Below are 25,560 nucleotides of genomic sequence, written 5' to 3'. Positions count from 1 at the left end.
TTCTGAGGCTGAGAGTGTGCGACCCACTGGGTAGGTTTCTATGGCCAAGCAGTGAATTGAACACTGACCTCTGGAATCACAGTCCATGACTTTAGAATCGCCTAAAGTCAGAAATGACTTGAAGGCACACAACAACACAAAAATAAATCAATGAACATTGCTGCCCTAATAACTGTTATGATATATCAGTCACTCAGAATTTAGGGTCAATACGTGTTGAAATGACATTAGTCTGACAACAGGGACACTGCAATAAAAACTCCTGATCACCGAAAGCTGAAAACCCTTTGAAATCTACCTTGTTTTCTGTTCTACGTTAACATTCTGCTCTACATCTATCTCTGCTGTTCAGGCAAATGTAAGTACCTTAAAACAAAAGGTCATGATTTTGCTAGCCAGGCTGTTCCCTCTGAAGAGCGTCTGCATCGAGTCTGCCAGTTCGACTTCTTTAGAAAACATGTTCCAAAGCAACTGGTAGAGCAAGTGCCTGGAGTCGAATAAGGTGACAAGGACGCGAGCCAGTTCATCCTTTCAAAGGACAAAACACAAAACAAAACCATAGAACGTATTAAACAGCAGCACCTAATAAACCAAGACTGAAAAGAGAGCGTGATGGGAGAAGATAGCCATACTATCAAAACTGGACTATGATAGGGAAGGTAAGATAGTCATGCCACCACAACCAAACCAGGACCCCTCCAACACTGCCTGTGTACTTCCCTGTAACATCTTCTAGTTACCAAGTTCTTATAACATGTGCAAGGAACAGAATCAGATTCAAGAGGAGATGCAAGAGATGCAAAGAGATCCATAGAGATGGATCTCCTTCTACTACAGACTGCTGAAAAAGCTCATATTTATGTTTGGCCACCTCTTCACTTCTAACTCTTGCAGCAACCTAATTCAAACCATAGTTCAGAAAGCTGTCTGCTGAAGGTCAATGGAGTAGCCCGCTTGTAGCCCTAAAAATCTCAGCCAGGCAGGTATTAGTCAAAAACGTAGTTGAGGCTGCTCTTGTGGAGTGGGCAGCTACCCTTCTCGATCTACTGCAAAGTAAACCAGAAAACTACAATGCCAATCTACCTGCTTGTCCCCACCATTGCATGCTGCTCAGACTCAAGACTCACAAGCATAGATCATACCCAACAAAATGATTGATCTTACCCACTGTGAACAAGGCACCACATTTGCCAAAGCCATAGCGATGGGCAGCTCTCCCTGGTCCCCCATCATGGTAACCAACTCCACCAGCCTCTCGAAACGGTCTGCCAACACAGTTTCTGCCAAGGTGTCAAATTCTGTGCCCTGCTGGAGAATTTTGGTGAGGACTTCCATGAACGTAGCCCTTGTCTGGAGATCTTTGTGATACCCCAACCCTATCAAACAGACAACGGGGAAAAGGTTTAGCTAAACCGGTGTGCGACTGCATTCTTAAATCTTTAGGCAGCTAACATGGATGTCGTCCGTTTTACCTATTGAGTGCATCAGGCCGCTATCCACGTTCGCATTCAGCAAGTTTGACATGGCCAGAACAGTGCAGTGCCTCAATGACGCCAGTCTTCGCGACATGCCGCGTTTTCTGCCGCCAGTTTGTGCGCTTTCGTCTTCAACTTCGCTGCAGTCGTTGAGGAGGTTCATAAATAACGTAAAGTACCTAAAGGCAAAAGCAGTGGCTTACGTATCTCAGGGAGAACCATTTTTATACAAGCAGCTGGCCTGTACAAATATAGCACAGCATCTCCCAAAAGATACAAGTCTACCTACATGCTGTGTCCCACTTGCTAGATTCTCTTGGCAGATACTCTCACCTCCTTAAGGCACAAGGAGACCTTTTTATTCATCATAGAATTAACACTTCATCATCTGTGCTTTTTATGCTACTCTTCTATTTTATAATTATGGATGATACTATTTTACAGCTATGTCTCTTGGGTTTTTGTCATTATTGTTTAACAGAAGGTTGATATAGGGAGCCAACAGAGCTACGTATTAAAGCATCCCACAGAATTATAGAATCTTAGAGGTGGAAGGGGACACCAAAGGCAAACTAATCCAACCTCCTGCTATGCAATAATATACAAGTAAAATACTCCTGAAAGGTCCAACACACACTGCAGAAATAGTCTAGTTTGAGACCACTTTAACTGCCATGGCTCAGTGCTAAGGAATCCTGGGAATTGAACTGTCTCAGAAAACTACAGTTCCCAGAATTCGCTAGCATTGAGCCAGGGCAGTTAAAGCAGTCTCAACCTGGATTATTTCTGCAGTGTGCCTTGGACCATAGCTGCCCATCCACCTTCTGTTTAAAGACCTCCAAAGCTAGAGAGTCTACTCTGCCTCCAACAAAGTAGTCTATTTGCTTGTCGAACAGTTCTTAAAGCCCTAAGTATTATATGGAATCTCTTTTCTGAAATGTGTATCTACTGCTTTGTGTTCTAGTCTCTGGAGTAGCAGAAAACAAGCTGGTCCATTCTTCCACATGATAACCCTTCAGATATTTAAAGATAGCCATCATGCAACCTCCCACTTCTCTAAGCTAAACATATCAAAGCTCCCTAACTCATTCCTTGTAAAGCTTGGTTTCGAGATTTTGATCATCCTGGTCACCCTTTTCTGGACACATTTCCACTTGTCAAAATCCTTATCCATAGTCACTAAAACATTTGCTTCATCTGTCCCCAATAGCTGATGGCTCTGAAGGGCTCCCAGTTCAGGTTGGGACGATAGCACTGAGTGACACATTTCTCTGCTCTGTGGCTTCTTATGATCTTTCGCATTTTAAAAAGCCTCTCTTGAACCACATCAAACAGAAGCTTAAACTCTCCTTTTACTATAAGATCAAGAAGCGTAAGAGAGTAGTATAAAGAGAAAAGAAACAGCTCCATTTGGGAACTGCCTCTTCTACTCTTTCCACTGAATGGAGCAATGAACAAGAATCCGGTGATTCTTTGAATGCAGGATCTCTAAAAAAATATTCTGAAATTGACTTCTCAGGGTTATACTTATGTAAATCCTATGCATGATGGTCTCCTGATTTAAGGGCATCCATAAAAAGCATAGACTTGTCCTGCCCAGGTATAGGAAAGAACTCTGGCTGTTAAATCTATAGAATGCTGGAAAAAAGAAGCAGCCTTTACTTGAGGAACAACTGGGATTTAGCTTCCATCAGTTCAACTCCATCGCCTTCTTCTGGTTGCAGTGGAAGTCCTGCAAGGAGAGCCACCACCGCCTCCATGCTTGCCTGATCCAAATCTCTGAACGAAACAAGAAATAGAGACTAAAATGAGAAGCACATCTCTCAGAGGTTCTTGAGCCACCATTTTTGTCTGACACTCTCAGGAAAGCACTGCAAGGTGACTTGAATTAGGTCCTTTCCGGGATCTGGAATTAAAGAGGTTTTTCTCACAGCAGCCATCACCTGCCCATTGCGTTCCTGGGCACATATGGCTTTTGCTCTATCTTTACCTTAGTATTGTACAGATCACAGCTCATCCATGCTATTCTGTAATGCCTCCTCTCTATTATCTCAGTCTGCAGCAACCTATGGATTACTCAGACACCTCTACTGCTTTATTGAGAAAGTTGTTGTGAAAAGATTTGGTCCCTTTACTTGCGCTGAGGTTAAAAAAATAACTACTTGCTATTATACTGTTATAAAAGTAACACACTGGCATAACTTACTCTTCTGGCTTTTACTTTTCATGACTTAGGATTAATAAGACAGTGTCATAAAAATTCTGGTTTAAATGCCTGGATGAAGAAAGCAGACCTCTTTCACAAACACACAATTCCCACTTGCTACTGATAGCATATCTGCAACCATCTTTAACTATCTACTATACTGCTATGCAGAGGGATTTTGTAGCATCTTTGAGACTAACTGCGCAAAAGAAGTTGTAGCAGAAGCTTTCGTAGACTTGGTCTACTTGCTCAGATGCATGGAGCGAACTGGTGTGTTAAGGATGGACCTTTATAAGAAGACTACATGAATAGCCACAGAAATGTATAGTAAATCCGGAATATTTTAATTTTACCATATACTGAACAAAGTTGGCATTTGAACCCCTAGTACCTTGTCAGACATTTCACATCCTCATCTGTCGCCTGGTTGGATGTCCCCATAACCCAGTCGGTCAGATATTCTACCATCTTGTTCCTAAAAAGTTGGTATTACAAAATGTTGATTAAAAATAACAACAACACAACAGTTTGACAAATCCAAATTAAAGCAGCAATGGGGCCCCGTATTTTTAAATAAATCTCAGAAATGTAAACTGGTTTGTTCAGCACGTGATGGGCATTTTTTAAAAACAAACCACCAAGTTTGCAGCAATGTGAAGCTAGGAATCTGCTAAATAGGATTGGATTTTTGGTTCTATCCACCTTCTGGCCGTATAGACAGGAGCAAAGTGTGCAAGCAAAAATTTACGCAGACTCCGTTATGTTTTTTGACACAGAGGAAAAGATATAGTCTACTGTGGACCACTTTCTACTCCCATTTATGGTAGTGTGAAGACATTACAACCCAAATAGGTAAATAAATATAAGCACAATACAAATCTTTGTTAACTTTTACCTGAATTTCATCTCTTGGCAGAAGGAGAGATCATCACGCCTCTCCATCATCACCTTCACAAGCTGACAGAGCTTGGTTTTAATCTGAATCGCATGTACTAGATTCCCAAGGACACGCACATATCTGTGAAGAAAGAGGAAACATAAAGCTCTCAGTTTGTTTGTTTCCAAAATCTGATGCATTCCATCAATAAAAAGGGGAAAAAGAGGATTCCAACAATTATCATCCAGTTAACACCAGGAAAGATTCTAGAGCAGATCATTAAACAGAGAGTCTGTGAACATCTAGAAGGCAATGCCATAATCACAAAAAGTCAACATGGGTTTCAGAGAAACAAGTCATGCCAGACAAATCTGATCTCTTTCTTTGATAAAATTACCAGCTTGGTAGATGAAGGGAATGATGTGGATATAGTATATCTTGATTTCACTAAGGCCTTTGACAAGGTTTCCCATGACATTCTTGCAAACAAGCTTGTAAAATGTGGGCTAGACAAGGCAACTGTTACATGGATTTGTAATTAGTTGACCAGCCGAACCCAAAGGGTGCTCAACAATGGCTCCTTTTCATCCTGGAGAGAAGTGACCAGTGGGTGCCACAAGGGCCTGTCCTGGGCCCAGTGCTATTCAACATCTTTGTCAATGACTTGGAGGACAGAATTGGGGGCATACTTATCAAATTTGCAGATGACTCCAAATTAGGAGGAGTAGCTAATACTCCAGAGGACAGGATCAAGATTCAAAATGACCTGAATAAACTAGAAAGCTGGGTCAAAGCTAACAAAATGAAATTCAACAGGGAGAAATGTAAGGTACAGCACTTAGGGCGGAAAAATGAAATGCACAGATATAGGATGGGGGACACCTGGATGAAGGAGACTATGTGTGAAAGGGATCTAGGAGTCCAAGCAGACCACAAGTTGAACATGAGTCAACAGTGCAATGCGGCAGCTAAAAAGGCCAATCTAATTTTAGGTTGCATCATTAAAAGTATAGTGTCTAGATCAAGGGAAGTAATAGTGCCACTATATTCTGCTCTGGTCAGGCCCCACCTGAAATATTGTGTCCAGTTCTGGGCATGACAATTTAAAAAGGATGTTGAGAAACTGTTGTCCAAAGGAGGGCAACTAAAATGGTGAAGGGTATAGAAACCATGCCCTATGAGGAATGACTCAGGGAGCTGGGGATGTTTAGCCTGGAGAAGAGAAGGTTAAGAAGTGATATGATAGCCCTGTTTAAATACTTGAAGGGATGTCATACTGAGGATGGAGCAAGCTTGTTTTTTGCTGCTCCAGAAAACAGGATCCGGAACAATGGATGCAAGCTCCAGGAAAAGAGATTCCACCTCAACATTAGGAGGAACTTCCTGACAGTGAGGGCTGTTCAACAGTGGAACACACTCCTTCCTCGGAGTGCAGTGGAGTCTCCTTCCTTGGAGGTCTGGATGGCCATCTGTCAGGATTGCTCTGATGGAGGGTTCCTGCATGGCAGAATGGAGTTGGACTGGATGGCCCTTGTGGTCTCTTCCAACTCTAGGATTCTATGATTCTACCTTCTGCAAAAGAGTAACCTGCCTCCCCTAAAAAGACAGGTTCTCTTCGGATAATAAACAGAGATAGAGATGGAAGGATTAACTTGCCTGACCAGATTCAACATCATGGTCTCAATGCTGGCTTGTCCAAGGTGTTCTGAGCTCCCTTCCGTATGATTATCAAGCAAGTTCTTCATAATTGTAATGGTCTGCTCCACAAATTGAGTGTTAGTGTCATTCAATAATACCTGCACAAGAGCGAACAGTGCTTTAACCAACTTTCTCAGACGGCATGAAAAGCAAACCTTAAAAGTTGGACTAACAGTGAAATCAAGGTCAGTTCACCAACTGCAAGTAACAAAACTGAAGCACCTATTTGCTTTCTAGGCCATATACTCTACATAAGTAGTGCTACCCTAATGTGCTACTTTCAGCTAACTTGGATCAATGTCAACTAAGCTGAGCTAGTCCTTCCTCTGCCACCTTTTCTAAAGTCTAATACACTTGGAAGAAGAGGAGAAACATCTAGCAGTCAATTTCATCTCATCAGCTACTGAAAACAGCATCAACAGCCTAAGAGAATTCTGCTATTTTATTATTCTGTGTCTCATTTCCCCGCATTCTGTATTTTAAGATTGTAAATGATATTGAACAGAAAGGCAGTAAAGAAAGGTAATCGGCCAATGACTGAAGTTGGGTGAACTGAAAAAACAATCTCTGTGTATGAACCCAATTATAAGCACAATAAACCCTTTAATTTACCTTCTGCCTTTCTTGTAATATGGGAGAAAGCCACAGATCAAAGCTCTCTCTGCTCATGTGCAAAACTCGCACAATGAATCTGAACCAACTCAAGGATACAAAGCTTTCCTTCCATGCCTCACATCTGTGACATGCGGATTAAGCTTCTGAGCTCAGCCTGTAATATGGCTTGCAGTATCCGCTTTTAAAATGGAAACCAACAAAAATAATCTTACCTGCCCTTGAGAGTCAAAGAACTTGCTGATAGTGTTCTTTAATTTGTTGAAGAGCATTGGATAGAGGGCCGGGCTCAGCTCAAGGCCCATGAGGTCTTTAATGTTGGTCCGTATCTGCAAGCCCACTTTCTCGTGAGTGCAGACCATTAGAGACAGCAAGCGATCTATGAACTTGCTCACAGGAGTCTCTGTGTTGCCTTCGGTCGACAGCATGGATATCATGGAGCCCTTGCGCTCACTCACAGGGCCCATGGGAGGGCTGTAGGATGGAAAGGGCACACTGCCGCGATGCTGCAGGCACACCCCGCCAAGAGCGCAGAGGAAGCCGGTCATGTTGATCCACTCTTGCAGAGAATCTGTGTCCGAGAGGTCTATGGAACCGCCACCACTGACATGGGACATCCGCCTCTTGACAATGGTCTTATGAAGGCTTTCAGCAACCTGGAGGGAAGAAGGCAGGAAAGAATGTAATTAATGCTGAATTCAGAACTCTCTTAAGGATTAGAGAGCTTAGAAAAGTTACTACAGTATTTGAACTATCAGTATCCCCCAAGCAATGTGGCTGCAGACCATGCTTGGTCTGGAGGATTCTCAGAGCTTGTCCAACACATCTGGATAGCACCACGTTGGGAGAATATCACTTTAGACCTAAATGAGAGGCAAGGAAAAATGCCTGGAGACTATTTAACAGCCCTTGTTTTATAGTTTTCTGTGGGTTTTTCGGGTTATGTGGCCAGTGTTCTAGAATAGTTTATTCCTGACGTTTCGCCAGCATCTGTGGCTGGCATCTTCAGAGAATGCTGGCCTAGAAGAGAGCTGGAGATATATATGTATGTATGTATGTATGTATGTATGCTGTGTGATCCTGGAGGAAAGCCTTTCTTTTACCTGGCCATCTTCCATCTTAGTCTTTGGATAGTTGAGGATGAGTTTTGTAGCCGCTTCCCATTTTAAATGTGTATCTTCCCAAGCCTGAAATGCAACAGAAGAAAAACATTATTCTTCTTGAAACAAAAAAACGGGCTTAATGCAACACTGTCTACTGCTAAAGATGAATGCTTTTGCAAAGGGAGCAAGGGGAAAACGTACCTCAGTGTTACCCGCTGTTGGATGTTCAATTCGCCTCAGCAATGCCATCACTCTTTTCTGGAGGGCAGCTCTTCCTAAGGAAAGGCAGTCAAAAACATATTTTCAATTTCTGGAAAAGGTCATTAGATGAAGGGTTGAAGTTTCCTGAAATGAAGATCCTCAGTAACAACAATTCTGACAGTCCATATTTACACAAATAGATATGATTTAACACATGGTTACAAGACTTCACAGTGGCTCCTTCCAGCCTGAGCAACTCCTTTGCAAGACTTTCCTTTCTGTTATCCTTCTGCTGGCAGGCAAAGAACATTTTATTCAGGTTGGTTTTGGGCAGGTGACTGGGTTACAGGAGAAGAGGCTTTCAAGAACTGGGCACAGTGCCTTAACTTTATGCTTCTAGTTGCTTTCAACCCCATAATTTGTTTAACTGTGTTTTAATACACATTTTTGTGTTTTTATCTAACTTTCAAAGAATGTTGCAAGCATCTTTGAATCCTAGGTTTGGAAGAAATGCAGGAGATCAAATAGCTAAGCAAGCATAACCACATCTTTGATTCATATCTGGCAGTGCAATGCTAACAAAGTGTGTCCCTGTAGGTTCTGCTGGATCTTTCAATGGTTTCCAATAATACCATTGGCCAAGGTACCATCAACCAAGGTGTCATAGGTCTGGAATTCTTATTACTCTTCAGCACTGGTGATTCTGGCTAGGGCTGCTAAGCCTTAAACCTGCATTTCTTTCAGGAGAGGTGTTCCGTGCTGCCAGTAGGTCTTACCTGTTGACATCACATTGCTCACCGACGCAAACTCCATAAAGGTGTTATAGTTGGGCAGAAAGTTGTGAACCGACACTTCGTCCACTCCGCACCTGATATCCGCTTCCTCACAAAGGTGTCGGAAACACGACATCGCAACCAGCACTGCCTCAGTGTCAGGGCTCCAGAGGGACATGTATAGGGCAACCTCCAATTTGGTCTGGGCTTGGCGACATATCTGGGTCCCACTGCAACCTGCAGTGCTTTCCTTGGGAGACAGAACATGGGCAGGGTTAATTATTACTCTCCATGACAGCATCTGCTATTCAAAACATGAAGAACATGGCCTCCACAGTGTGAGCCACATATAGATACACAAAAAGTAATGTTTAATGACTGTGAAGAAATACATCAAGGAATTTATTGCAGCTTTCTTGCTAGAAGACACAATAGCACAGATCTATGGGGCAGGCTGGACATATGAGACTGAAGCTGATGCCCTATTCATTCTTCTTGCAATATGTTGTAGTCATGAGGATCTTAGGCTATTGAGAGACCCTCCCAGGACTAGGTACCAACAACAGAATCAAGGACAAAGAGTTGAAGAACACACAGACACACTCTGGGAGCAGAAGACTTGCTGTTCCAACCCAAACAAGAAATCTGTTAAGTTATTCCCATGCTGATCAAGGCCAGTTTGGAGAATGAGAACCCTTCACTACCAAGAATATGTTCCAAGCCCTCATTTCCGATAACTCACCACAGTGACACAAACCAAAACTTCCTGGCTCTAGCCCCGATGACTCCTGAACACCAAGGAGAATCTCGGCAGCAAACCACAAGCACCAGTGACAGAAGCAAGGTTGCCATTGGTTGCCCTGGCTGATCATAAGATGCTGAACATCTCAAAGACAACTCTGCTTGCTTGATCTGAGCCTGAAATGGAAAGGCCCAACCACAAGCTTAGAGCCCAGTATGATCAGGGCCCTTAAAACAAACAGCCATCTGACAGAAGCTTAGGACTAAGTCATGCCCAAGATGACTCCGCTCACAGTGCTCTTACTCACCATGCAGAAGCTCCCTTTGCCCTTCCGGAGTGTGGCTCCTGGGATACAACGCATCATCTCTTCGTGGTCAAGAGAAATTTGACTTGCTCCACCGCCAGAGACATCACATCCTACCCCATAAAGGAAGAGAAAGGGGCAGGAGCTCCTATCTGATTGCTACAGAGAGAGGGAAGAAAAGTAATTCAAGTGTCACCCAACTTTTCTAATTTCTGAAAGGAGAAAATAAAAACATTTCAGCCAGGACTTTTTTGAGTCCACATTTTAAAAGCAAGGTAAAAGTGCAAAAGAAAAGAAAAGGTTGACTTGCTTACAACAGACAAGCCACTATTCGCTGAGACAGAGCAGCTGAGAAGAGGGAGCTCCTGTCAAATTTAGAGGGCATCTTTGTGTGCATTGGTTCATAGGCTTGCTTCACGCTTCCAAACCAAATCATCACATGTTATGCTGCCATGTTGGCTGCCACCTCTGTGAATCAGCTTATAATGCGTGCGGTACCATATGAGGTTCATTTGCCCTCAAATCCTCTGTGCCTGTGTTTGAATGTGTGCCTTCTTTGTTCTTCTAGCTGCACAAGCTAAACCAGTGACTAAAACTGGGAAATGTGCAAACACAAACCTTACACACAAAAGATGTGGACAGATTCAGGGCCAGGACAGGCTGCATCACAAACACTGCGGGCAGAGTCTGGTTTGGACATGCACTACCAGAAATAATTCATTTCCCCACCAAAGAGTGAAAAAACAAATGTGCAGTGTCTGCCACCTCACATTTTATCCTCACATTCACCCTCGAAACTAGGCTAAACTGGGAACTGATACATGTTGAATGAGCTGCCTGGCTGCATGGGATTTTGAACATGAGTCTCCAAGACACTGACTGAGCACTCAGCGCATCTCGTGGGTTCTCAATAGAGATACCTTTGGTATCCGCTGGGCTTTGGTTCCAGGACCCTCCATGAATACCAAAATCTGTGGCTATTCAACCCCCATTAAATACAATGGCATAGTCTATTGGTGTTCCTTATATAAAATGGCAAAATCAAGGTTTGCTTATTGGAATTTATATTTTTGGAATATTTTCAAGCTGTGGATGCTTGAATCCATGGTTTAAAAAATCCATGGATATGGAGGACCAACACTAATAACTGAACTCTCTTCATACGACAGAGACATATGTCTGTAGTATCCCTACACGAGAGTTGCACCTAACATATGAATGTCCCGCAGGCCCAGAGACAGGGCAGGTGGAGTTATTTTGCATGAGAATCATCCAAAATCCCTCCAACAAGGGTTGACTGCTCACAGTTCACCTGTGTAGCATCCAAAGTAGTTGTAGTCAAGACAGCAACAGTCTGGTAGCAGTACAGTGAGCAAAAAAAGAGAGCAAGGAATCTCAGCACAGATTTGTGTCTCCTGGGATGTAAGAAAACCTCTGGGTTACGTTTTCACCTCCTTTACTGAGCAGGAATGTTACATATGGCTGGAGCCAGCCAATTTTTCTTTCCACTCTCAAACCATCTAATATACTAGAAGCAGCAAGCAGTGTTTGAAAGGGTTTTCCCCCATGAGGTTGGTTCAGGCATTCACTTACTTTGTTTTTCAGGAGAAATTTGTTCCTGCAGATCAAAATCTCCCGCAGCCACTTGAGGATCTCGGTGCTGCTGAGAATCTGATTGCTTGTTAGCCTCTTGCATATACAGAACAGCATCTGTGAGCTGCAGGAACATGAAATCGGGAAAATTATCATCATTAGCCACTTACAGATGTTCTCCATAGCTTGAGGAGCAATATTTGAAGTATGCAGCTCATTACAATAGTTACAATAAAAGATGCAGAAGTAAAATCATAGAATCACAGAATCATAGAGGTGGAAGAGACCGCTAGGGCCATCCAGTCCAACCCCATGCCATGCAGGAAATCTCAATCAAAGCATCCCCATTGACAGATGGCCACCCAGCCTCTGTTTAAAGACCTCCAAGGAAGGAGACTCCACTCCGAGGAAGAAGTGTCTTCCACTATCGAACAGCCCTGACTGTCAGTTCCTCCTAATATTGAGGTGGAATCTCTTTTCCTGCAGCTTGCATCCATTGCTCCGGGTCCTAGACTCTGGAGCAGCAGAAAACAAGCTTGCTTCCTCCTTAGTATGACATCCCTTCAAATATTTAAACAGGGCTATCATATCACCCCTTAACCGTCTCTTCTCCAGGCTAAACATCCCCAGCTCCCTGAGTCGTTCCTCATAGGGCATGGTTTCCAGACCCTTCACCATTTTAGTCACCCTCTTTTCGACACATGGCTCCAGTTTCTCCACATCCTTTTTAAATTGTGGTGCCCAGAACTGGACACAATATTCCAGGTGGGGCCTGACCAGAGCAGAATAGAGTGGCACAATAATAACAACAACAACAACAACAACTTTATTACAGCCATTTGGCCAGCACAGAGTGGCACTATTACTTCCCTTGATCTAGACACTATACTTCTATTGCTGCAGCCCAAAATAGCATTGGCCTTTTTAGCTGCCTCATCGCACTGTTGACTCATGTTCAATTTGTGGTCTACTTGGACTCCTAGATCCCTTTCACATGAAATACTCCATCTTCTCAGAGGGTCCCACTCAAGTCCTAGTTTCTTCCCATAACCAGGAAAAAGAAAATAGGACAAAAGGTCTGGTGCGGAATAAAAAGAACTTAACTGCTGTCTACAAACAACACAATTCAAAGTGAAAAACTCCTTCACAAGCTGAGACACAACACTGTACATGTAGGGTTTTCTTGCTAACTTGACATTTAAAAAGGGCCTCACCAATAAGAGTACAGTAACAGCTTAGAAGGGATATGAACAGCATTATTCTTTTTTTAAAAACTATGTTTTTATGACTACTACAGCACCTAAAAAAGGAATCGGGAAAGAATCTAATTTACAAGATAAAAGGTATAATTACCTGATCTCCCAAAATGTTTCAATGGGTGCATCTGGGTTCCATAAATCAATGCTGTCTAACTGATGAAGCACAAGTAGGGCCTGAACATCCAAACACAAAGACGCGTCTCAATAAATGTAACACCGAACAAAAGATTCCCTAGGAACACATACCTAATGTATAAATCAAGATATTAAGTCCTGGCAAAGACAGGCTCTTTTGAGAAGGAAAAAAAACCCCAAGAATTCATGGGGGAAGATCTTGAATGTTTGACATACTGCTCCAGTAACTTCCATTCATTTCAACAGGGTCTACTTTGCATTGCTGCAATGCAATATATTATTATGTGATCAATATTCTATGTGGGAAGCATCCCTTACAGCGCCAGGGCTGCCAAGGATAGGTGCTGCCATTCAAGTGAAGGTGGGAATAAAAATATGCAATAGGGTTTTTGTGGGGTTTTCAGGCTAAGTGGTCATGTTCTAGAAGAGTTTATTCCTTCTCTGAAGATGCCAGTGAAACGTCAAGAATAAACTCTTCTAGAACATGGCCACAGAGCACAAAAAAACTATGGATGCCAGCCATGAAAGCCTTCGACTTCACAAAAATAAGTAAAACCCCATGTTCAACAGAAAACAAGTTGCACTAAATCAGGGAATACGAAACTAGGAAGGATTCCAATTAAAGCAAAGTGCAAATAAGGTTCTATAGTCTTCCCCAAGTACACGTTTAGTCCAAAGCACACTGCAGAAATAATCCAGTTTGAGACCGCTTTCGGGAATCCTGGGAATCGTAGTTTACTGTGGCACCAGAGCTCTCTGACAAAGAAGGCTAAATGTCTCACAAAACTACAGTTCCCAGAATTCCCTAGCATTGAGCCAGGGCAGTTAAAGCGGTCTCAAACTGGATTATTTCAGCAGTGTGTTTCGGACCTTTGTCACTTCCAGCACAGTCAAAGCGATGGATATTTTCCTATTTTGGGCCATATTAGTTTGTACTCAGCCACATATAATGAAGGCAAGAAGCTCAGACCAACAGGCCAAATCATGAAGCCAACATGCCAAGTTAGATTCTATTCGGTCCCCTGTGTCGAAAGAAACCACGCTTGTTAACAAAAAATGATGCGTTTTGTCACAGTCTGAAGGCTTGGCTTTAAAATAAGCTGGCACTGGCTTCGGGGGAGAAATTTAGATCTACATTTCAACCTTGCTTTTCCCTTTGAAGCAGTGGACCTAGATGTAAATGACAAAGCGTGAGTCCCTTACCTCCATGGCTTCTTGAGCTATTTCAGGCATGCTGGACTGGGGCACCAGCTGGACAAGCCCTGTTATGAGTTCAGCCGTGCTGCCCTGTGTCTCGGGCCCCTGTTTCTTTGGATTCTGTATACGAAGGTAGGAACATGTAAGCCTGTGTTTGCATGTATGGATTTAGTGACACTTACACTCCAAGCAGAATTTTATAACATATAAGATCACTCTCTGTGTGCATTTGCTCTTTTATCAGAAGGAAACACACTGCACTGGACCCTGGAGGTACTTCAAAAGCCGACGTCTTGCAGCCTTGTGAACATATGCATATAAACATGCTTTTTAAATGGGAAATTTAAGGAACCAATCCCTCCATGCAACAGGACAAAGTTGTACAATTCAAGATGAGTTTGATAACTTCCTTCTGTTCAATGCATTAATAAACCCCAAGATTTTGTGGGGGGTTTTGGGGTTTGTTTGTTTTTTGCAATTGCTTTTTTTAAAAACTGTATTAAAGCGGCGTTTTGTCCAAAGTACAAGGAAAATCATGAGGCTTTTCCTTCTGGATGCAGTGGACCAGAACAAGCAGCGACAAGGTACCAACCTTAAACAACAGACTTGAATTCCCTTACTATTTCTCATGCATGTTAACTCCTCTTAAAAAGCCACTGCGTGTTTGTGATAAAAGAAACAAACTGTGCATGTATTCACGTTGGAAAAAGTCTTTTACTTACGCAGAGCAAGAGTTTTGGGTCAGCATGGATGAGCTTTACCATGGATAACAGCAAAACCTTATAACTTCTGGTTTCCACGTCTGTAGGTTTTTCTTTAAATTTAAGGCTTGTCATTTTCTCTTTAAATGTAAGACTCTAAGGGGAGAAAAAACGTGACTATTAAAAAGAGCCAGGTTATTCCAAACTCACCTATAATGCACTATTTAGACATATAATATGCATGAACTTTGTGTAAATATGACCTGCATAACCCACAAAAGTTCTACTTTGTTAGCTGCCAGAGCATCCTCAGTTGTTATTTTAATGGACCCTATGATCCCATCAAATCCCATCCATGTCACTTCTCAAAGAAAAAGAGATACTAGAGGAATGGCAGATTTAGCTTATTGAAAATCTGAAAACAGCAGCAGTGAACAAAGCAACCTTTGCATTCACACTCATTAGGAAAAAGACTGAAAATCAATCTACTAGTATATGGTGCGAGCGCATTTGAAAGCCAGACACTCCTCCTCAAAGAGGACATTGCAGAGATAATCTTTAGTACGGAGGTGGGTGAAGTGCAACCAAAGCACCCAAAACCAGCCACAAAGGCCCTGACTCTCAAAGACCCTAAAGATCTACAATGCTATATAAATAAAGTATAATAATAATAACAACAGCATAAACAGCTGAAAATGGCAGCTACAGGTGATGTTATGAACCTCTGGTGTGCTAGGACACAACAGTACAACCCATGGGAGGTTGCATAGAAGGAAATATGCCCTGTCCACAAATGTCCACTCCTGCCTTAGACCTTCTGTTGTAACATCTGGATTTGTACACTTCCCGTAACAAGTAAACAGAAACATACACACACGCCCTGCAGCAAGTCACACAAGAATTGTAATAAATGGAAGAAAAGGAGCAGGGACTTACTGGCGTCATGCGAATCGGAGTGTGCACACCTGAACCTTGAAGAGCTTTGTGGAGGGTTTCGCTGAACATGCTGCGGAGTTCCACCGAATGACAATACACAGCATCGATCTTGGGCCACCAGTCCAGCGCAGACTGAAGGGGGCAAAAGACCAGCAGGGATTGCAAAATAAGCATTAACAGAAAACTCAAGAGCAGCACGGAGCCCAACATCCAGCAAACAAAGTATTCCTATTCATTTTCCTCTTAAAAATCATCTAAAGAAAGAAATGCATCTTTCTCCTTAGTAATACTAAGTTATTATCGCCACTCTGGGAAAGGGGATTCTGACTCCTCCAGCAACCTTTGGTCAGAATCAGAGTAATATAGTCAGAAAAGCAATGGGGATAGAAGGCATTTCAGTAACCCTGAATAAAGCTTCTCTGAGGAATGGTCTCCCTAATTTCTATGGTGTGAAAAATCCTCTGATCTGATAAGTTACTCAATGCAAGGGTTGGATACCTTTGACCCTTCTGTTGTTTTGGCCTATTTCCCATTATGGTTAAGGCTCACGAGAGTTAAAGGCCAAGACATCTCAAGGACCCTTGACTTACAGAAATGTTACACTGGAAATAACCAGCCTCCACTGTTAAGTTTTTTGTACTTGGCTACCTGCAGTAATAGCCAAAAGGAATCATCCATCAGGAATTGATGGTCAATAGGCCCATTTAGGCAATGCAAGTCCCTGCCAGACACGTTCCAAAATAATCTGCAAGTTATTCTTAGGGCTGTTAAAGAAAGGTTGCAAGGGCCCATTACAGACCACCAAGAAGCGGCGGTCTGCCGCCGCCGCCAGTTGCAACGTCCAGGAACCGCAGCAGCCAAACGGTGCGGTTCCCGGATGCTGCAGAGAAGGAGCGCGAAAATTGCTCTGGAAGAGCCCCGGAAGAGACGCTACAAGGTACTAGTCGCACACTCACGGCGTCACTTCCGGGGCGAGACGTGCGGACACAGAGCGTCCGCTACGTCAAGATGGCAGCAGCCGTGTGGAACAGCCGCCGCCATTTGTTACGGACTCAGTCCGTGGTAGGGTTAGGGGCATCTGGAAGAGACGTCCCTTTCTAACCCTAGCACGGACTGAGTCCATCCTAGGGTGTCCGTGTGTAACGGGCCTAAGATCCAGTGGACAACTGCCTGTCAGTGCTACCACCCAAAGTATATTTGAACTACAAAGTTACATCAGTTTCATATCACTTTAACTGCCATGGCTAAGGTTATCATGGCTTTTGTCATGGATGTGGTGCTTAGAAGATGCCTTGAGGAGAAGCAGTGAAGACTAAAATGCTCCAGACAGGCATTCAGGATGCTTTGGGAACTGTATTTCAAGAAAGTGGGCTGAAATTTCTTAGCACCTCCCCAAACTATACTCCTAGGCATAGGATGGAGCCATGACAATTTAAGTGATACAAAGCTGGTACAACCATCGTGCAGATAGGTCCTAAAGGACTGGAAACAGAGTGCAAGATCACACACAACCTCCTCCAGCCTTCTTCCACTTTTTGTCCCTTGCAAATTTTCACCGACATACTGAACCAGCCCCTGTCATTGGGCCTACTCTGAAGTTAATTTGGGATAATGAAAGACATTTGAAAATATCCTCTAAGATCTTGTTCTACCAACTATCATTTTGTGAACTGAACAAGTATTTGCAGAAGCTTAAGAACTTACATTTGTGATTATGCGGTGGAGTGAATTTACCAGGACATAATGAAATGTTGATGGGGAATTCTGTGCCAAGCAGGTCTGTAAAAGAGGATGTAAGAAACATTTTAGAAGATCTTCTTCCATAGAGGACTTGAAAATCAAAGGTAAATCTGCTCCCAGTTTCTCCATAGCAAGGACCACCAAAGTCAGCTTGATGTTACTATGGGCCTTCAGGCAATTTATTCCACTTTATGGACACCCTATCATAAGTCTTCTTGGCAAGATTTGTTCGGATAAGGTTTGCTACTGCCTTCCTCTTGGTGCGACTTGCCCAAGAGTCCCCCAATGGGTTTCCATGGCTGAGTTGGGAATCGAAACCTGATCTCCTGGAGTCCTAGTACAACATTCAAAACTGCTACATCACACTGACTCTCTATCAAAGTCAACAAAGCTTGCAAAAGGGCCTTTCTCCATGAATGATGTGATTACACATCTGTAATACTTTCCTTTAAGCAAGAGATAGGCTCCTGGTGGACAAGGGTCAAAGCAAACACAAAAATACTATTCAGTCTAGAATATCAGTATTCAAAGGGATCTTGTAGCACCTTTGAGACTAACTAAGCGAAAGACATTGTGGCATGAACATCCAAAGACTTGGTCTACTTCCCCAGATGCACAGAGTGCACAACACCACATGTATCAGGGGACATAGACCAAGTCAATGAAAGCTCACACTACACAAAAAAACTAGAGCTTCTTCAGTTAGTGCAACCGATAAAGGTCACTAAAAAGCAGCAGGAAAGGCATCTTGAAAGCAAGCTGCCCAAAAATAGATTTCTAGAAAACACTCAAAATGGTAATTGCTCAGAAATGAATCTCTATTATTCATGAACCCCCAACCGCTGCTGCCTTGCCCATACCCAGTGTCTCAAAAATAGCTTCAGAACAAAAAGCAGATGCCTACAGACCCACGGCCTCACCTTAAAGTGCTGGTTGTTTTTTGGGTTGATGCGAAAGCAGGACACTAAGCAGTCGATCATGAGGTCAATGTCGGCATTCTGGTTGCTCCTCAAGAAAGGCTTGCTAGGGTTGAAGAGCAGGTTCTATAAAAGAGCAAACATGGGTCCTGGTTATTTCAGTCAATCCGCCTTACCGCCATGCAGCCCTAAGAAAAGTATCATGGAAAAGAATTCAATTTCCTATATATCAGTGGTTCTCAACCTTTCTAATGCCGCGACCCTTTAATACAGTTCCTCATGTTGTGGTGACCCCCAATCATACAATGATTTTCATTGCTACATGCAAATATGTGTTTTCTGATGGTCTTAGGCGACCCCTGTGAAAGGGTCATTCGACCCCCAAAGGGGTCCCGACCCACAGGTTGGGAACCACTGCTATATATGCTGATGAAGCTATTAGCGGCTGTTGCTTTTCAAAGGATAAGACCAGGGTTTGAGGAATGTGTTACCATGTTTGAGGAATGTGTTACCAGTATCTTTGAGACTGACTGATTTATGTTGACATGAGCTTTTATGGACTTCAATCCTTCAGATGCATTGATGGGAGTATTGTATTAAGCCACAGCTATTTAAGAATGACTACGCAAGTATTATAAAAGTAAAGGGTGGGATGAGAATATAGTGGGATACAGTACGATGGAAGATCTGGTACTAGTCATAAACTTTCAAAGAACTGTGTAAGATGATTAACAGCTTATACAAAAATGCATACCGTGGGAGATGCACATAAACATTTATGCAGAATTTGAAAAAGAACACTGCAAACCGATGCGGGAATAGGACAAAACTTCAGAATAATAAAAAAAGGCCGCTGACAAATTCAGCCATTCGTTTGCGCTATCCCTAATTTATAGCATAAAGTCTGGTCTGAGCTTCCAAGTCAATAATAACAGGAGAGTAGGAGTTCAATACCAATTCACTACTCTCATTTTCTGCCCATAGGTTCAAGCTCACTTCGGTTTCCAAGTACTCCAGCCTCTCATAGTGATACAACAGGTCTTAACTAGTTGTTGTCATCCCACCAAGTCATACCTGATGCCTTCCTGGCCCTGGCATGCTGTCGAAACTGAACTATTACGTATTTCAGTACACTGTACGTGAAGTACAAACAGAAGCATGTGTACACAATGCACACAGTTTTTTAATTTCTTTTTCCTACCTTGAGATCGACCACCATCGACTGCACTAGAAGGAAAATGACAGAGTTGTCTTCCCAGCTGATATAGGTCGATGCTTTGCACAACTTCACGCAAGCAATGGCTGCACTTTCGGTGAGCTGTCTACTCCCGCTATGGCCTGCAAGTGCCTTCCTGAGGTTGTCCAGAAATAGCTTCTGCGGGATTCAATAATACATCAAGACGTTATAGCCCCAGCCTCAGGTACCTGGATGCAATTTTCACATCCGTCACCATTCAGCTGGAGAACATAATCATTATCTCTGGGATGCAGTGTGCTTTATGTCATAATCATGGCAGAGCCTCAGAACTACCTTTTGCAGTACTAGAACAAAATAATCCTTAAAGCCCTAGATGCCATACAGTTGTAAAATTGTGGCCGTGGAAGTCATTTTCAGTTTTCTTTACCTTGTTCATTTTGTTTTCATCCACCACATCTTTGGCAATGTCTTGGATGATGACCGGACACAAGACAAGGAGTATAATTTGCAGCGGCCAAACAGCTGCTTTGCGTTTCGTGCTTTCTGCAAACCCGTCCACCAAATCAAAGAGCTTCTCTGCACAGTCTGCAATGAAGAGATGAGACCAAATCAATTAATCAATGCAAAACAAAACAAAACAAAACCAAAAAAACAGCATACACTTAGCTCCAAGTGTGGCCAAGTTGCAAAAGCCAAAATCCCTCCCATTTTTAGCACAGTATCAATGTTTGATACCACAGCAACAACTCCTGGAAGGCATAACACCCTGACTTTACATGGAAATGCAAGTCCTCTTTCCTACAGCCCTCTAATACTCATTGGGAAAGAGGATCATCTTTTTGTCAGTATCAGATGTAATAGAGAAGTTGGTTTTGCCCAAGAAAGAGCAACTGAAACCATTTTTTAAAAAGTCTTGCAATCCCTTAAATACAATGACGTTTTGACAAAATCTACTGCAAACAACCCACTTCACAAAAGGCGTGGAGTACAACCTCAGCTGGTAGATAATGCTAAGCATACTAGGGCCAAGGAATGAAACGTAAAAAGGTACCTATTGCATCCTTATGTGGAATAAAATATTTTTAAGGTGCTGCAAAGTGTGTGAACTCTGAAATAAGGGGTAACTGAAGGAAGATGTTACCTGCAAAAATCAATTCAGGTGCATAGATTAGGCAATCCAACTATTGGTGTTGCCTTACCTGACAGATCAGTCTGTGGCGTCTGGTACAGCTTTGTAAATTCCTCTGGATAGTTTTCCACCCAGTTCCAAAACGCCTACATCAAAACAGACGTCAAAAGGAAACATTTAGTACAGAGAATGCATTTGTAAAGCGGTGATATATCTAGTGATGAGATACATCTAGTGATTCAACAGAATCCTGGGATTTGTAGTTTTGTGATGCTCCAGTCCTCTGGCAGCGAAAGTTAAAGACCTTGTATAACTGAAAATCCCAGGATTCGGATGGAGCTACAGCACCTAAAGTGGTATCCAAACTGCATTATTTTCTACAGTGTAGATGCACCCCCATAAGCAAACTGTGCGATTTGCTTTCATAGGCTGTTGCTTATTTAGATAGCTTTTAAAGGGGGATCAGAGACGTTCATGGAGAATAAGGCCACTAGTTATGATATAACTCCACTATTAGAGGCACTATGGTTCCAAATACCAGTCGATGGGGAAAGGGAAACTGCCTTTATATCCAGCTTTTGGACTTCTCAAGAGATATATGGTGAACACTGTGTGGAATTAGAGTGCTAAACTGGATAGGCCTTTAGTCTCACCCTTACCAAAACCCCAGTTTTTCTCTCATATATTCTTACATGGCCACACTTTATTCCTTTTTTGCGGGGGAAGCAATGGTTCTATTCTTCAGTATTAACCAAAAAAGGCACATGAGCCCAAGAAAGTACAAGCAAAGAAAAAACTTGCCTTTTCAAGACTGTTGATAACTGCCAGTTGCGCTACTTTCTTGAGGGCTTTGAATTTAAAGGCCGTCTCTGAAACAACAGCAACAACGAATAGGATCACAACCCCAACTGCATAAAACCGCAAGCCATCGCCCACTGACCCAACAAACAGCAGCTCCTGCAAGGTGATTTATATTTTATATTTGGCTCAGTACCTCCAACTGTTGTCCAAAGAAGGGAGGAAAATGTTAAGGAAACAAAGCATGTTGGGGAGAGCCAGTGATGAAACTGAAGACATGACAAAAGGAAGAAGGAAGAAACAGCAGAGGATGAAGCTGCCGGCAATCTCAGGAAAGATGACACGCTGGAGGAGAAACTTCCTAAAGCTTTGCTCAACAGCTGACAAAAAAAGTACTGGGGCTTCGGCTTGTTTAAGTCCATTGGAGGGATTTGGAAGTACCACCTTATTTACCTTATAAAACAGAACTGGGGTCAAGCTAGCCATGATACAGGAAAGCCACTGAGTTTTTATTAATGGTGGCTTGGGGAGAGTAAAGAGAAGAGATACAGTTTGGGACATGAGCAAAGAGATGGCTCTGCTGTTTTGCTTTGTGCCATTTCCCGAACTACAAGTCACACTTCCAAAGCTGCCATGTATCCAGCAGAGGCAATTATACAGGATTCATATATGCACTTTTAAGTTTTTTCCCTGCAGGGCAAACAAGAGTTGTAGGTGAAGAAGTGTTAACTGAGAAGGCAGTGTGATGGGGGAGTGTTTGGTTAACTTCTAGGATTTACACCTCGCCCTTGGAAATTGCTCTCAAGGAAGCTTACAAAGGTAGCAGAAAAATAAAACAGCTGAAAACACGAAACTGCAAAACCTAGAGCAAACAAAGAATGTGACCATCAGTAATAAGCATTCCCATTCAAAATGCCCAGGGAAAACTGGAATGTCTTAACAATGTAAGCGGCACCATACCAGGAAAGAGTACACTTGTCCCTCCATATACGCTAGGGTTAGGGGCACAAAAACTCCATGAATATGGATACACCACAAATAACAAAAACACCATGGTTTTTACTTGAGAGTACACCTCTTTAGGAATCTCTAGGTCCAACTCTGTAGTCAACGTCCAACAGACACTGACCGTAGAACTGTACTGGAGGAGCTACAAAGGCCTAGCAGAGCAGTGATGGCGAACCTATGGCAGGCGTGCCAGAGATGGCACTGAGAGCCCTCTCTGTGGGCACATGTGCCATCACCCCAGCATAGAGTTTGTTACTGGAAAGCCAGAGGGACACGGCACTTTGCAATAAATACGTGGGTTTTGGGTTGCAATTTGGGAACTCAGCCTCTAAAAGGTTCACCATCACTGTAGTAGAGTACTCTCTCGAGGAATCTCTAGATCTTTCTCTATGGTTAAAGTTGACCACAAAGTTGCACTGCAGGACCTAGATAATCCTAGAGAGAACATATGGAAATCAAATCCATGAATAATCAAATCTGCAAATATGGAGGGATGAGTGTACTTCATTATCAAGGCACCAACAGTGGGAAAAGCCTGGGCACCACCTGCAATATCTGTGATGACAGATCACATCAAATACAGTAAACACGTAGGAGCATGTGGACCTTGGTGTTTATAATGTGCTACCCCACCACACCAGGATCAGGCCTCTCTCTGACTCCAGCTTGGTTTTTTAAGGAATCATTTTATATCCCATGTCATATTTCCCATGCCATGGCTACCTTGGATGTTACCAGGATAACATATGTGAAACACTTGGAAGAATTACAAAAAAATGCTGTTGGGTGTATCACCTACCTGTCTGGACATCTCACTTAATCCCAGACAAGCACTAGAAGCGTTCAAGGTTAGTAACTCTAAGTAAGGCCTTAGAACTAAGAAGCACCAGTTTCAGTAGGATTTGCCTCTAAATGAGTGCATTTAGCATTGCAGTTCCAACCCAAAGCACTCAAAAGCCTTTCTGCTTACCTTGCAATATGCGCTTCAATTTAGCACAGTCCACGCTGATGTACTGCAAGAGTTCGATGTCGTGAACGTCTGCATTGTCTTCAGAGCACACTGTCAATTCCTGCAATCTGGAACATTAAAATAGCCCTCTCAAAATGGACAATAAAATTTGTGCCCACAATGTAGTATTAAATCACTACAAAGTGATGGTGGTTTTATTAATATAAAGGCATTCAGCCCAGCGCTTTAAGATCTGTCTGTCACATGTATACAGTTAAAGCAACCATGGGCCCGTACAGACAGGCCAAAATAAAGCTGCTTTGGGTCACTTCGGAGGGATGCTTTTTAAATGACACACACATCTTAAGAGGCCAGAAGCTGTGCCAAAGCTGCGCTCCAGTCCTTAGGACTGGAGTGTGGCTTTGGCATGGCTTCTGGCCTCTTAGGACACATGCATTGTTTAAACAGCATTTCTCCAATGTGACTCAAAGCAGCTTTATTATAGCCATATTAGTTATTTCAGTGAAAACATTTGAAACCATTGCTCCTTATGATTTCCATCCATCCATCCCACTCCCAAGTCCCTACATCCAAGACCAGAAAACCAGAAACCTAAACACCACTGAGAAATTGTTATGGGTTTTTTCACTTCTTTATACTCCAAACTTCCTCATAGGAAGCCCATGGCTATCATGAATGTTAGCCTGAATTCACAGATGACCCAACAACCTCCAAATAGGTCCAAAAAGTCTGGACTCTTTCACAGCCACAGTTAACCCCTGTGTAATTTCAACTATCACAATCTGAATCAACGTTTACCTCGTGATCTATGTTGGCCAAGGGCAACAGGATTTAACTAACCTGTGAGGAGTATCTCACCTGGTGGAGATACGGCTGAAGACTGCATTGAAGTTGTTGCAGCTGAGAGAAAAAAGGACTCCAGAGGCAGAACTGCGGAGCTCGGCAGCATGTTGATTCCCTTCCCGGTAAGTGTGGATAAAATGGCAGATCTCCGGCAGCAACTGTTTGACCAGCATCGTCTCATCAAGCCTCATGGTGTCTTTCGGTTGCTAAAAGAATACAATTTATATGTGACTACCCTGAAGACATCTCAGAGTGATGGGTCCCCCTAATGTTCATAAACCAGTAGGAAAAAGCCCAACGTTTTAGACTTCATCCCCCCTTTACTATGACCATTGCCATGATGACAAGAGGTGGCTGGAGAATAAAACTCCAAACTGCTGGAAATCTACTTTGTACTCCTCACCACAAGCACCTTCTTCTTTACGCTCATAAAGTTATGAAGTATTGTTCAGACGCAAAGGACGTGTGCTTGAACTAGTCCACTACACGCAGCCAGCTTGTGGAAAGGTACCATGCATCTGTAAGCGCTATCCAGCGCTGTGACCCAGAGGAGGTATTTACACTGAGCCTTCAGGAACCATTGGAAGAAGGGTTTGCTTTTACCATCTTGTAGTGCAGCATTCCACTGTAAGAGCAACTTGGTGTCTTTCTATTTTAGACATGTGAACGCTACATGAAGGATCACCATCCTTCTCAAGGGCCTACCCACACCTCAAGAATTGGGTGGAAAATCTCCAGGTCACGGTCCAAAACCAGACTTTGGTCACCTCCTGTCTGAACCACTGGACAGAAGGTGGAAGGAAAGCCTCCAAGCCATGCCACCTCTAGTCATCTTGGCAGCTGGCTGGCAGGCAAACCTTAGAGCTCTATGGTAGGCTCCCCCACATTTGCTTGTCTGCCCTCCTCTGAATCAGGATCTCTGACTCTCCCATTCCCTTGACACAAAGATTACAACAATGTGCGATTCCGAAGCTCCTATGACTGTATGCTTTCCAGCCTCTATGCTTTCACTTTCCTGGGTTTTACAGACAGACTTATAATCTGCCCACTTTCTGGCCCTACTCAGTTATGTAACGAAGACTGTCGGGGAGGCTCTGGCCAAGCAAATGGAGACCTCCATTCCATGTGCCAGATATTAAGGAGTT

The 25,560-nt window shown here is 43.0% G+C and overlaps 2 protein-coding genes across 16 annotated transcripts in view; both read right to left on the bottom strand.

Moving 5' to 3' along the window:
- Window positions 1–25,560, bottom strand: part of LOC121917114 (RNA-binding protein Musashi homolog 2-like) — a 911,933-nt gene that overhangs the window by 652,720 nt on the left and 233,653 nt on the right. The gene's annotated exons all lie outside the window — the stretch shown is intronic.
- Window positions 1–25,560, bottom strand: part of NF1 (neurofibromin 1) — a 353,409-nt gene that overhangs the window by 108,965 nt on the left and 218,884 nt on the right. For all 5 annotated transcript variants that reach the window (XM_042442781.1, XM_042442784.1, XM_042442782.1 and 2 more), the window contains exons 4-28: window positions 24,431–24,621; window positions 23,573–23,679; window positions 21,598–21,665; window positions 20,867–20,942; window positions 20,095–20,252; window positions 19,671–19,844; window positions 18,473–18,595; window positions 17,517–17,591; window positions 15,813–15,944; window positions 14,898–15,032; window positions 14,182–14,295; window positions 12,938–13,017; window positions 11,585–11,708; window positions 9,995–10,150; window positions 8,949–9,195; window positions 8,173–8,246; window positions 7,972–8,055; window positions 7,084–7,524; window positions 6,215–6,354; window positions 4,577–4,699; window positions 4,073–4,156; window positions 3,138–3,254; window positions 1,473–1,654; window positions 1,165–1,376; window positions 367–528 (exon numbers count right to left, since the gene is read on the bottom strand). In XM_042442781.1, the coding sequence (XP_042298715.1) occupies window positions 367–528; window positions 1,165–1,376; window positions 1,473–1,654; window positions 3,138–3,254; window positions 4,073–4,156; window positions 4,577–4,699; window positions 6,215–6,354; window positions 7,084–7,524; window positions 7,972–8,055; window positions 8,173–8,246; window positions 8,949–9,195; window positions 9,995–10,150; window positions 11,585–11,708; window positions 12,938–13,017; window positions 14,182–14,295; window positions 14,898–15,032; window positions 15,813–15,944; window positions 17,517–17,591; window positions 18,473–18,595; window positions 19,671–19,844; window positions 20,095–20,252; window positions 20,867–20,942; window positions 21,598–21,665; window positions 23,573–23,679; window positions 24,431–24,621 (3,579 nt within the window). The remainder of the gene's footprint in view (window positions 1–366; window positions 529–1,164; window positions 1,377–1,472; window positions 1,655–3,137; window positions 3,255–4,072; window positions 4,157–4,576; window positions 4,700–6,214; window positions 6,355–7,083; window positions 7,525–7,971; window positions 8,056–8,172; window positions 8,247–8,948; window positions 9,196–9,994; window positions 10,151–11,584; window positions 11,709–12,937; window positions 13,018–14,181; window positions 14,296–14,897; window positions 15,033–15,812; window positions 15,945–17,516; window positions 17,592–18,472; window positions 18,596–19,670; window positions 19,845–20,094; window positions 20,253–20,866; window positions 20,943–21,597; window positions 21,666–23,572; window positions 23,680–24,430; window positions 24,622–25,560) is intronic.

Source organism: Sceloporus undulatus, chromosome 11 (genome assembly GCF_019175285.1).
Source record: "Sceloporus undulatus isolate JIND9_A2432 ecotype Alabama chromosome 11, SceUnd_v1.1, whole genome shotgun sequence".
NCBI classification, from domain to species: domain Eukaryota; kingdom Metazoa; phylum Chordata; class Lepidosauria; order Squamata; family Phrynosomatidae; genus Sceloporus; species Sceloporus undulatus.
This window is presented reverse-complemented; position numbering and strand designations above follow the sequence as displayed.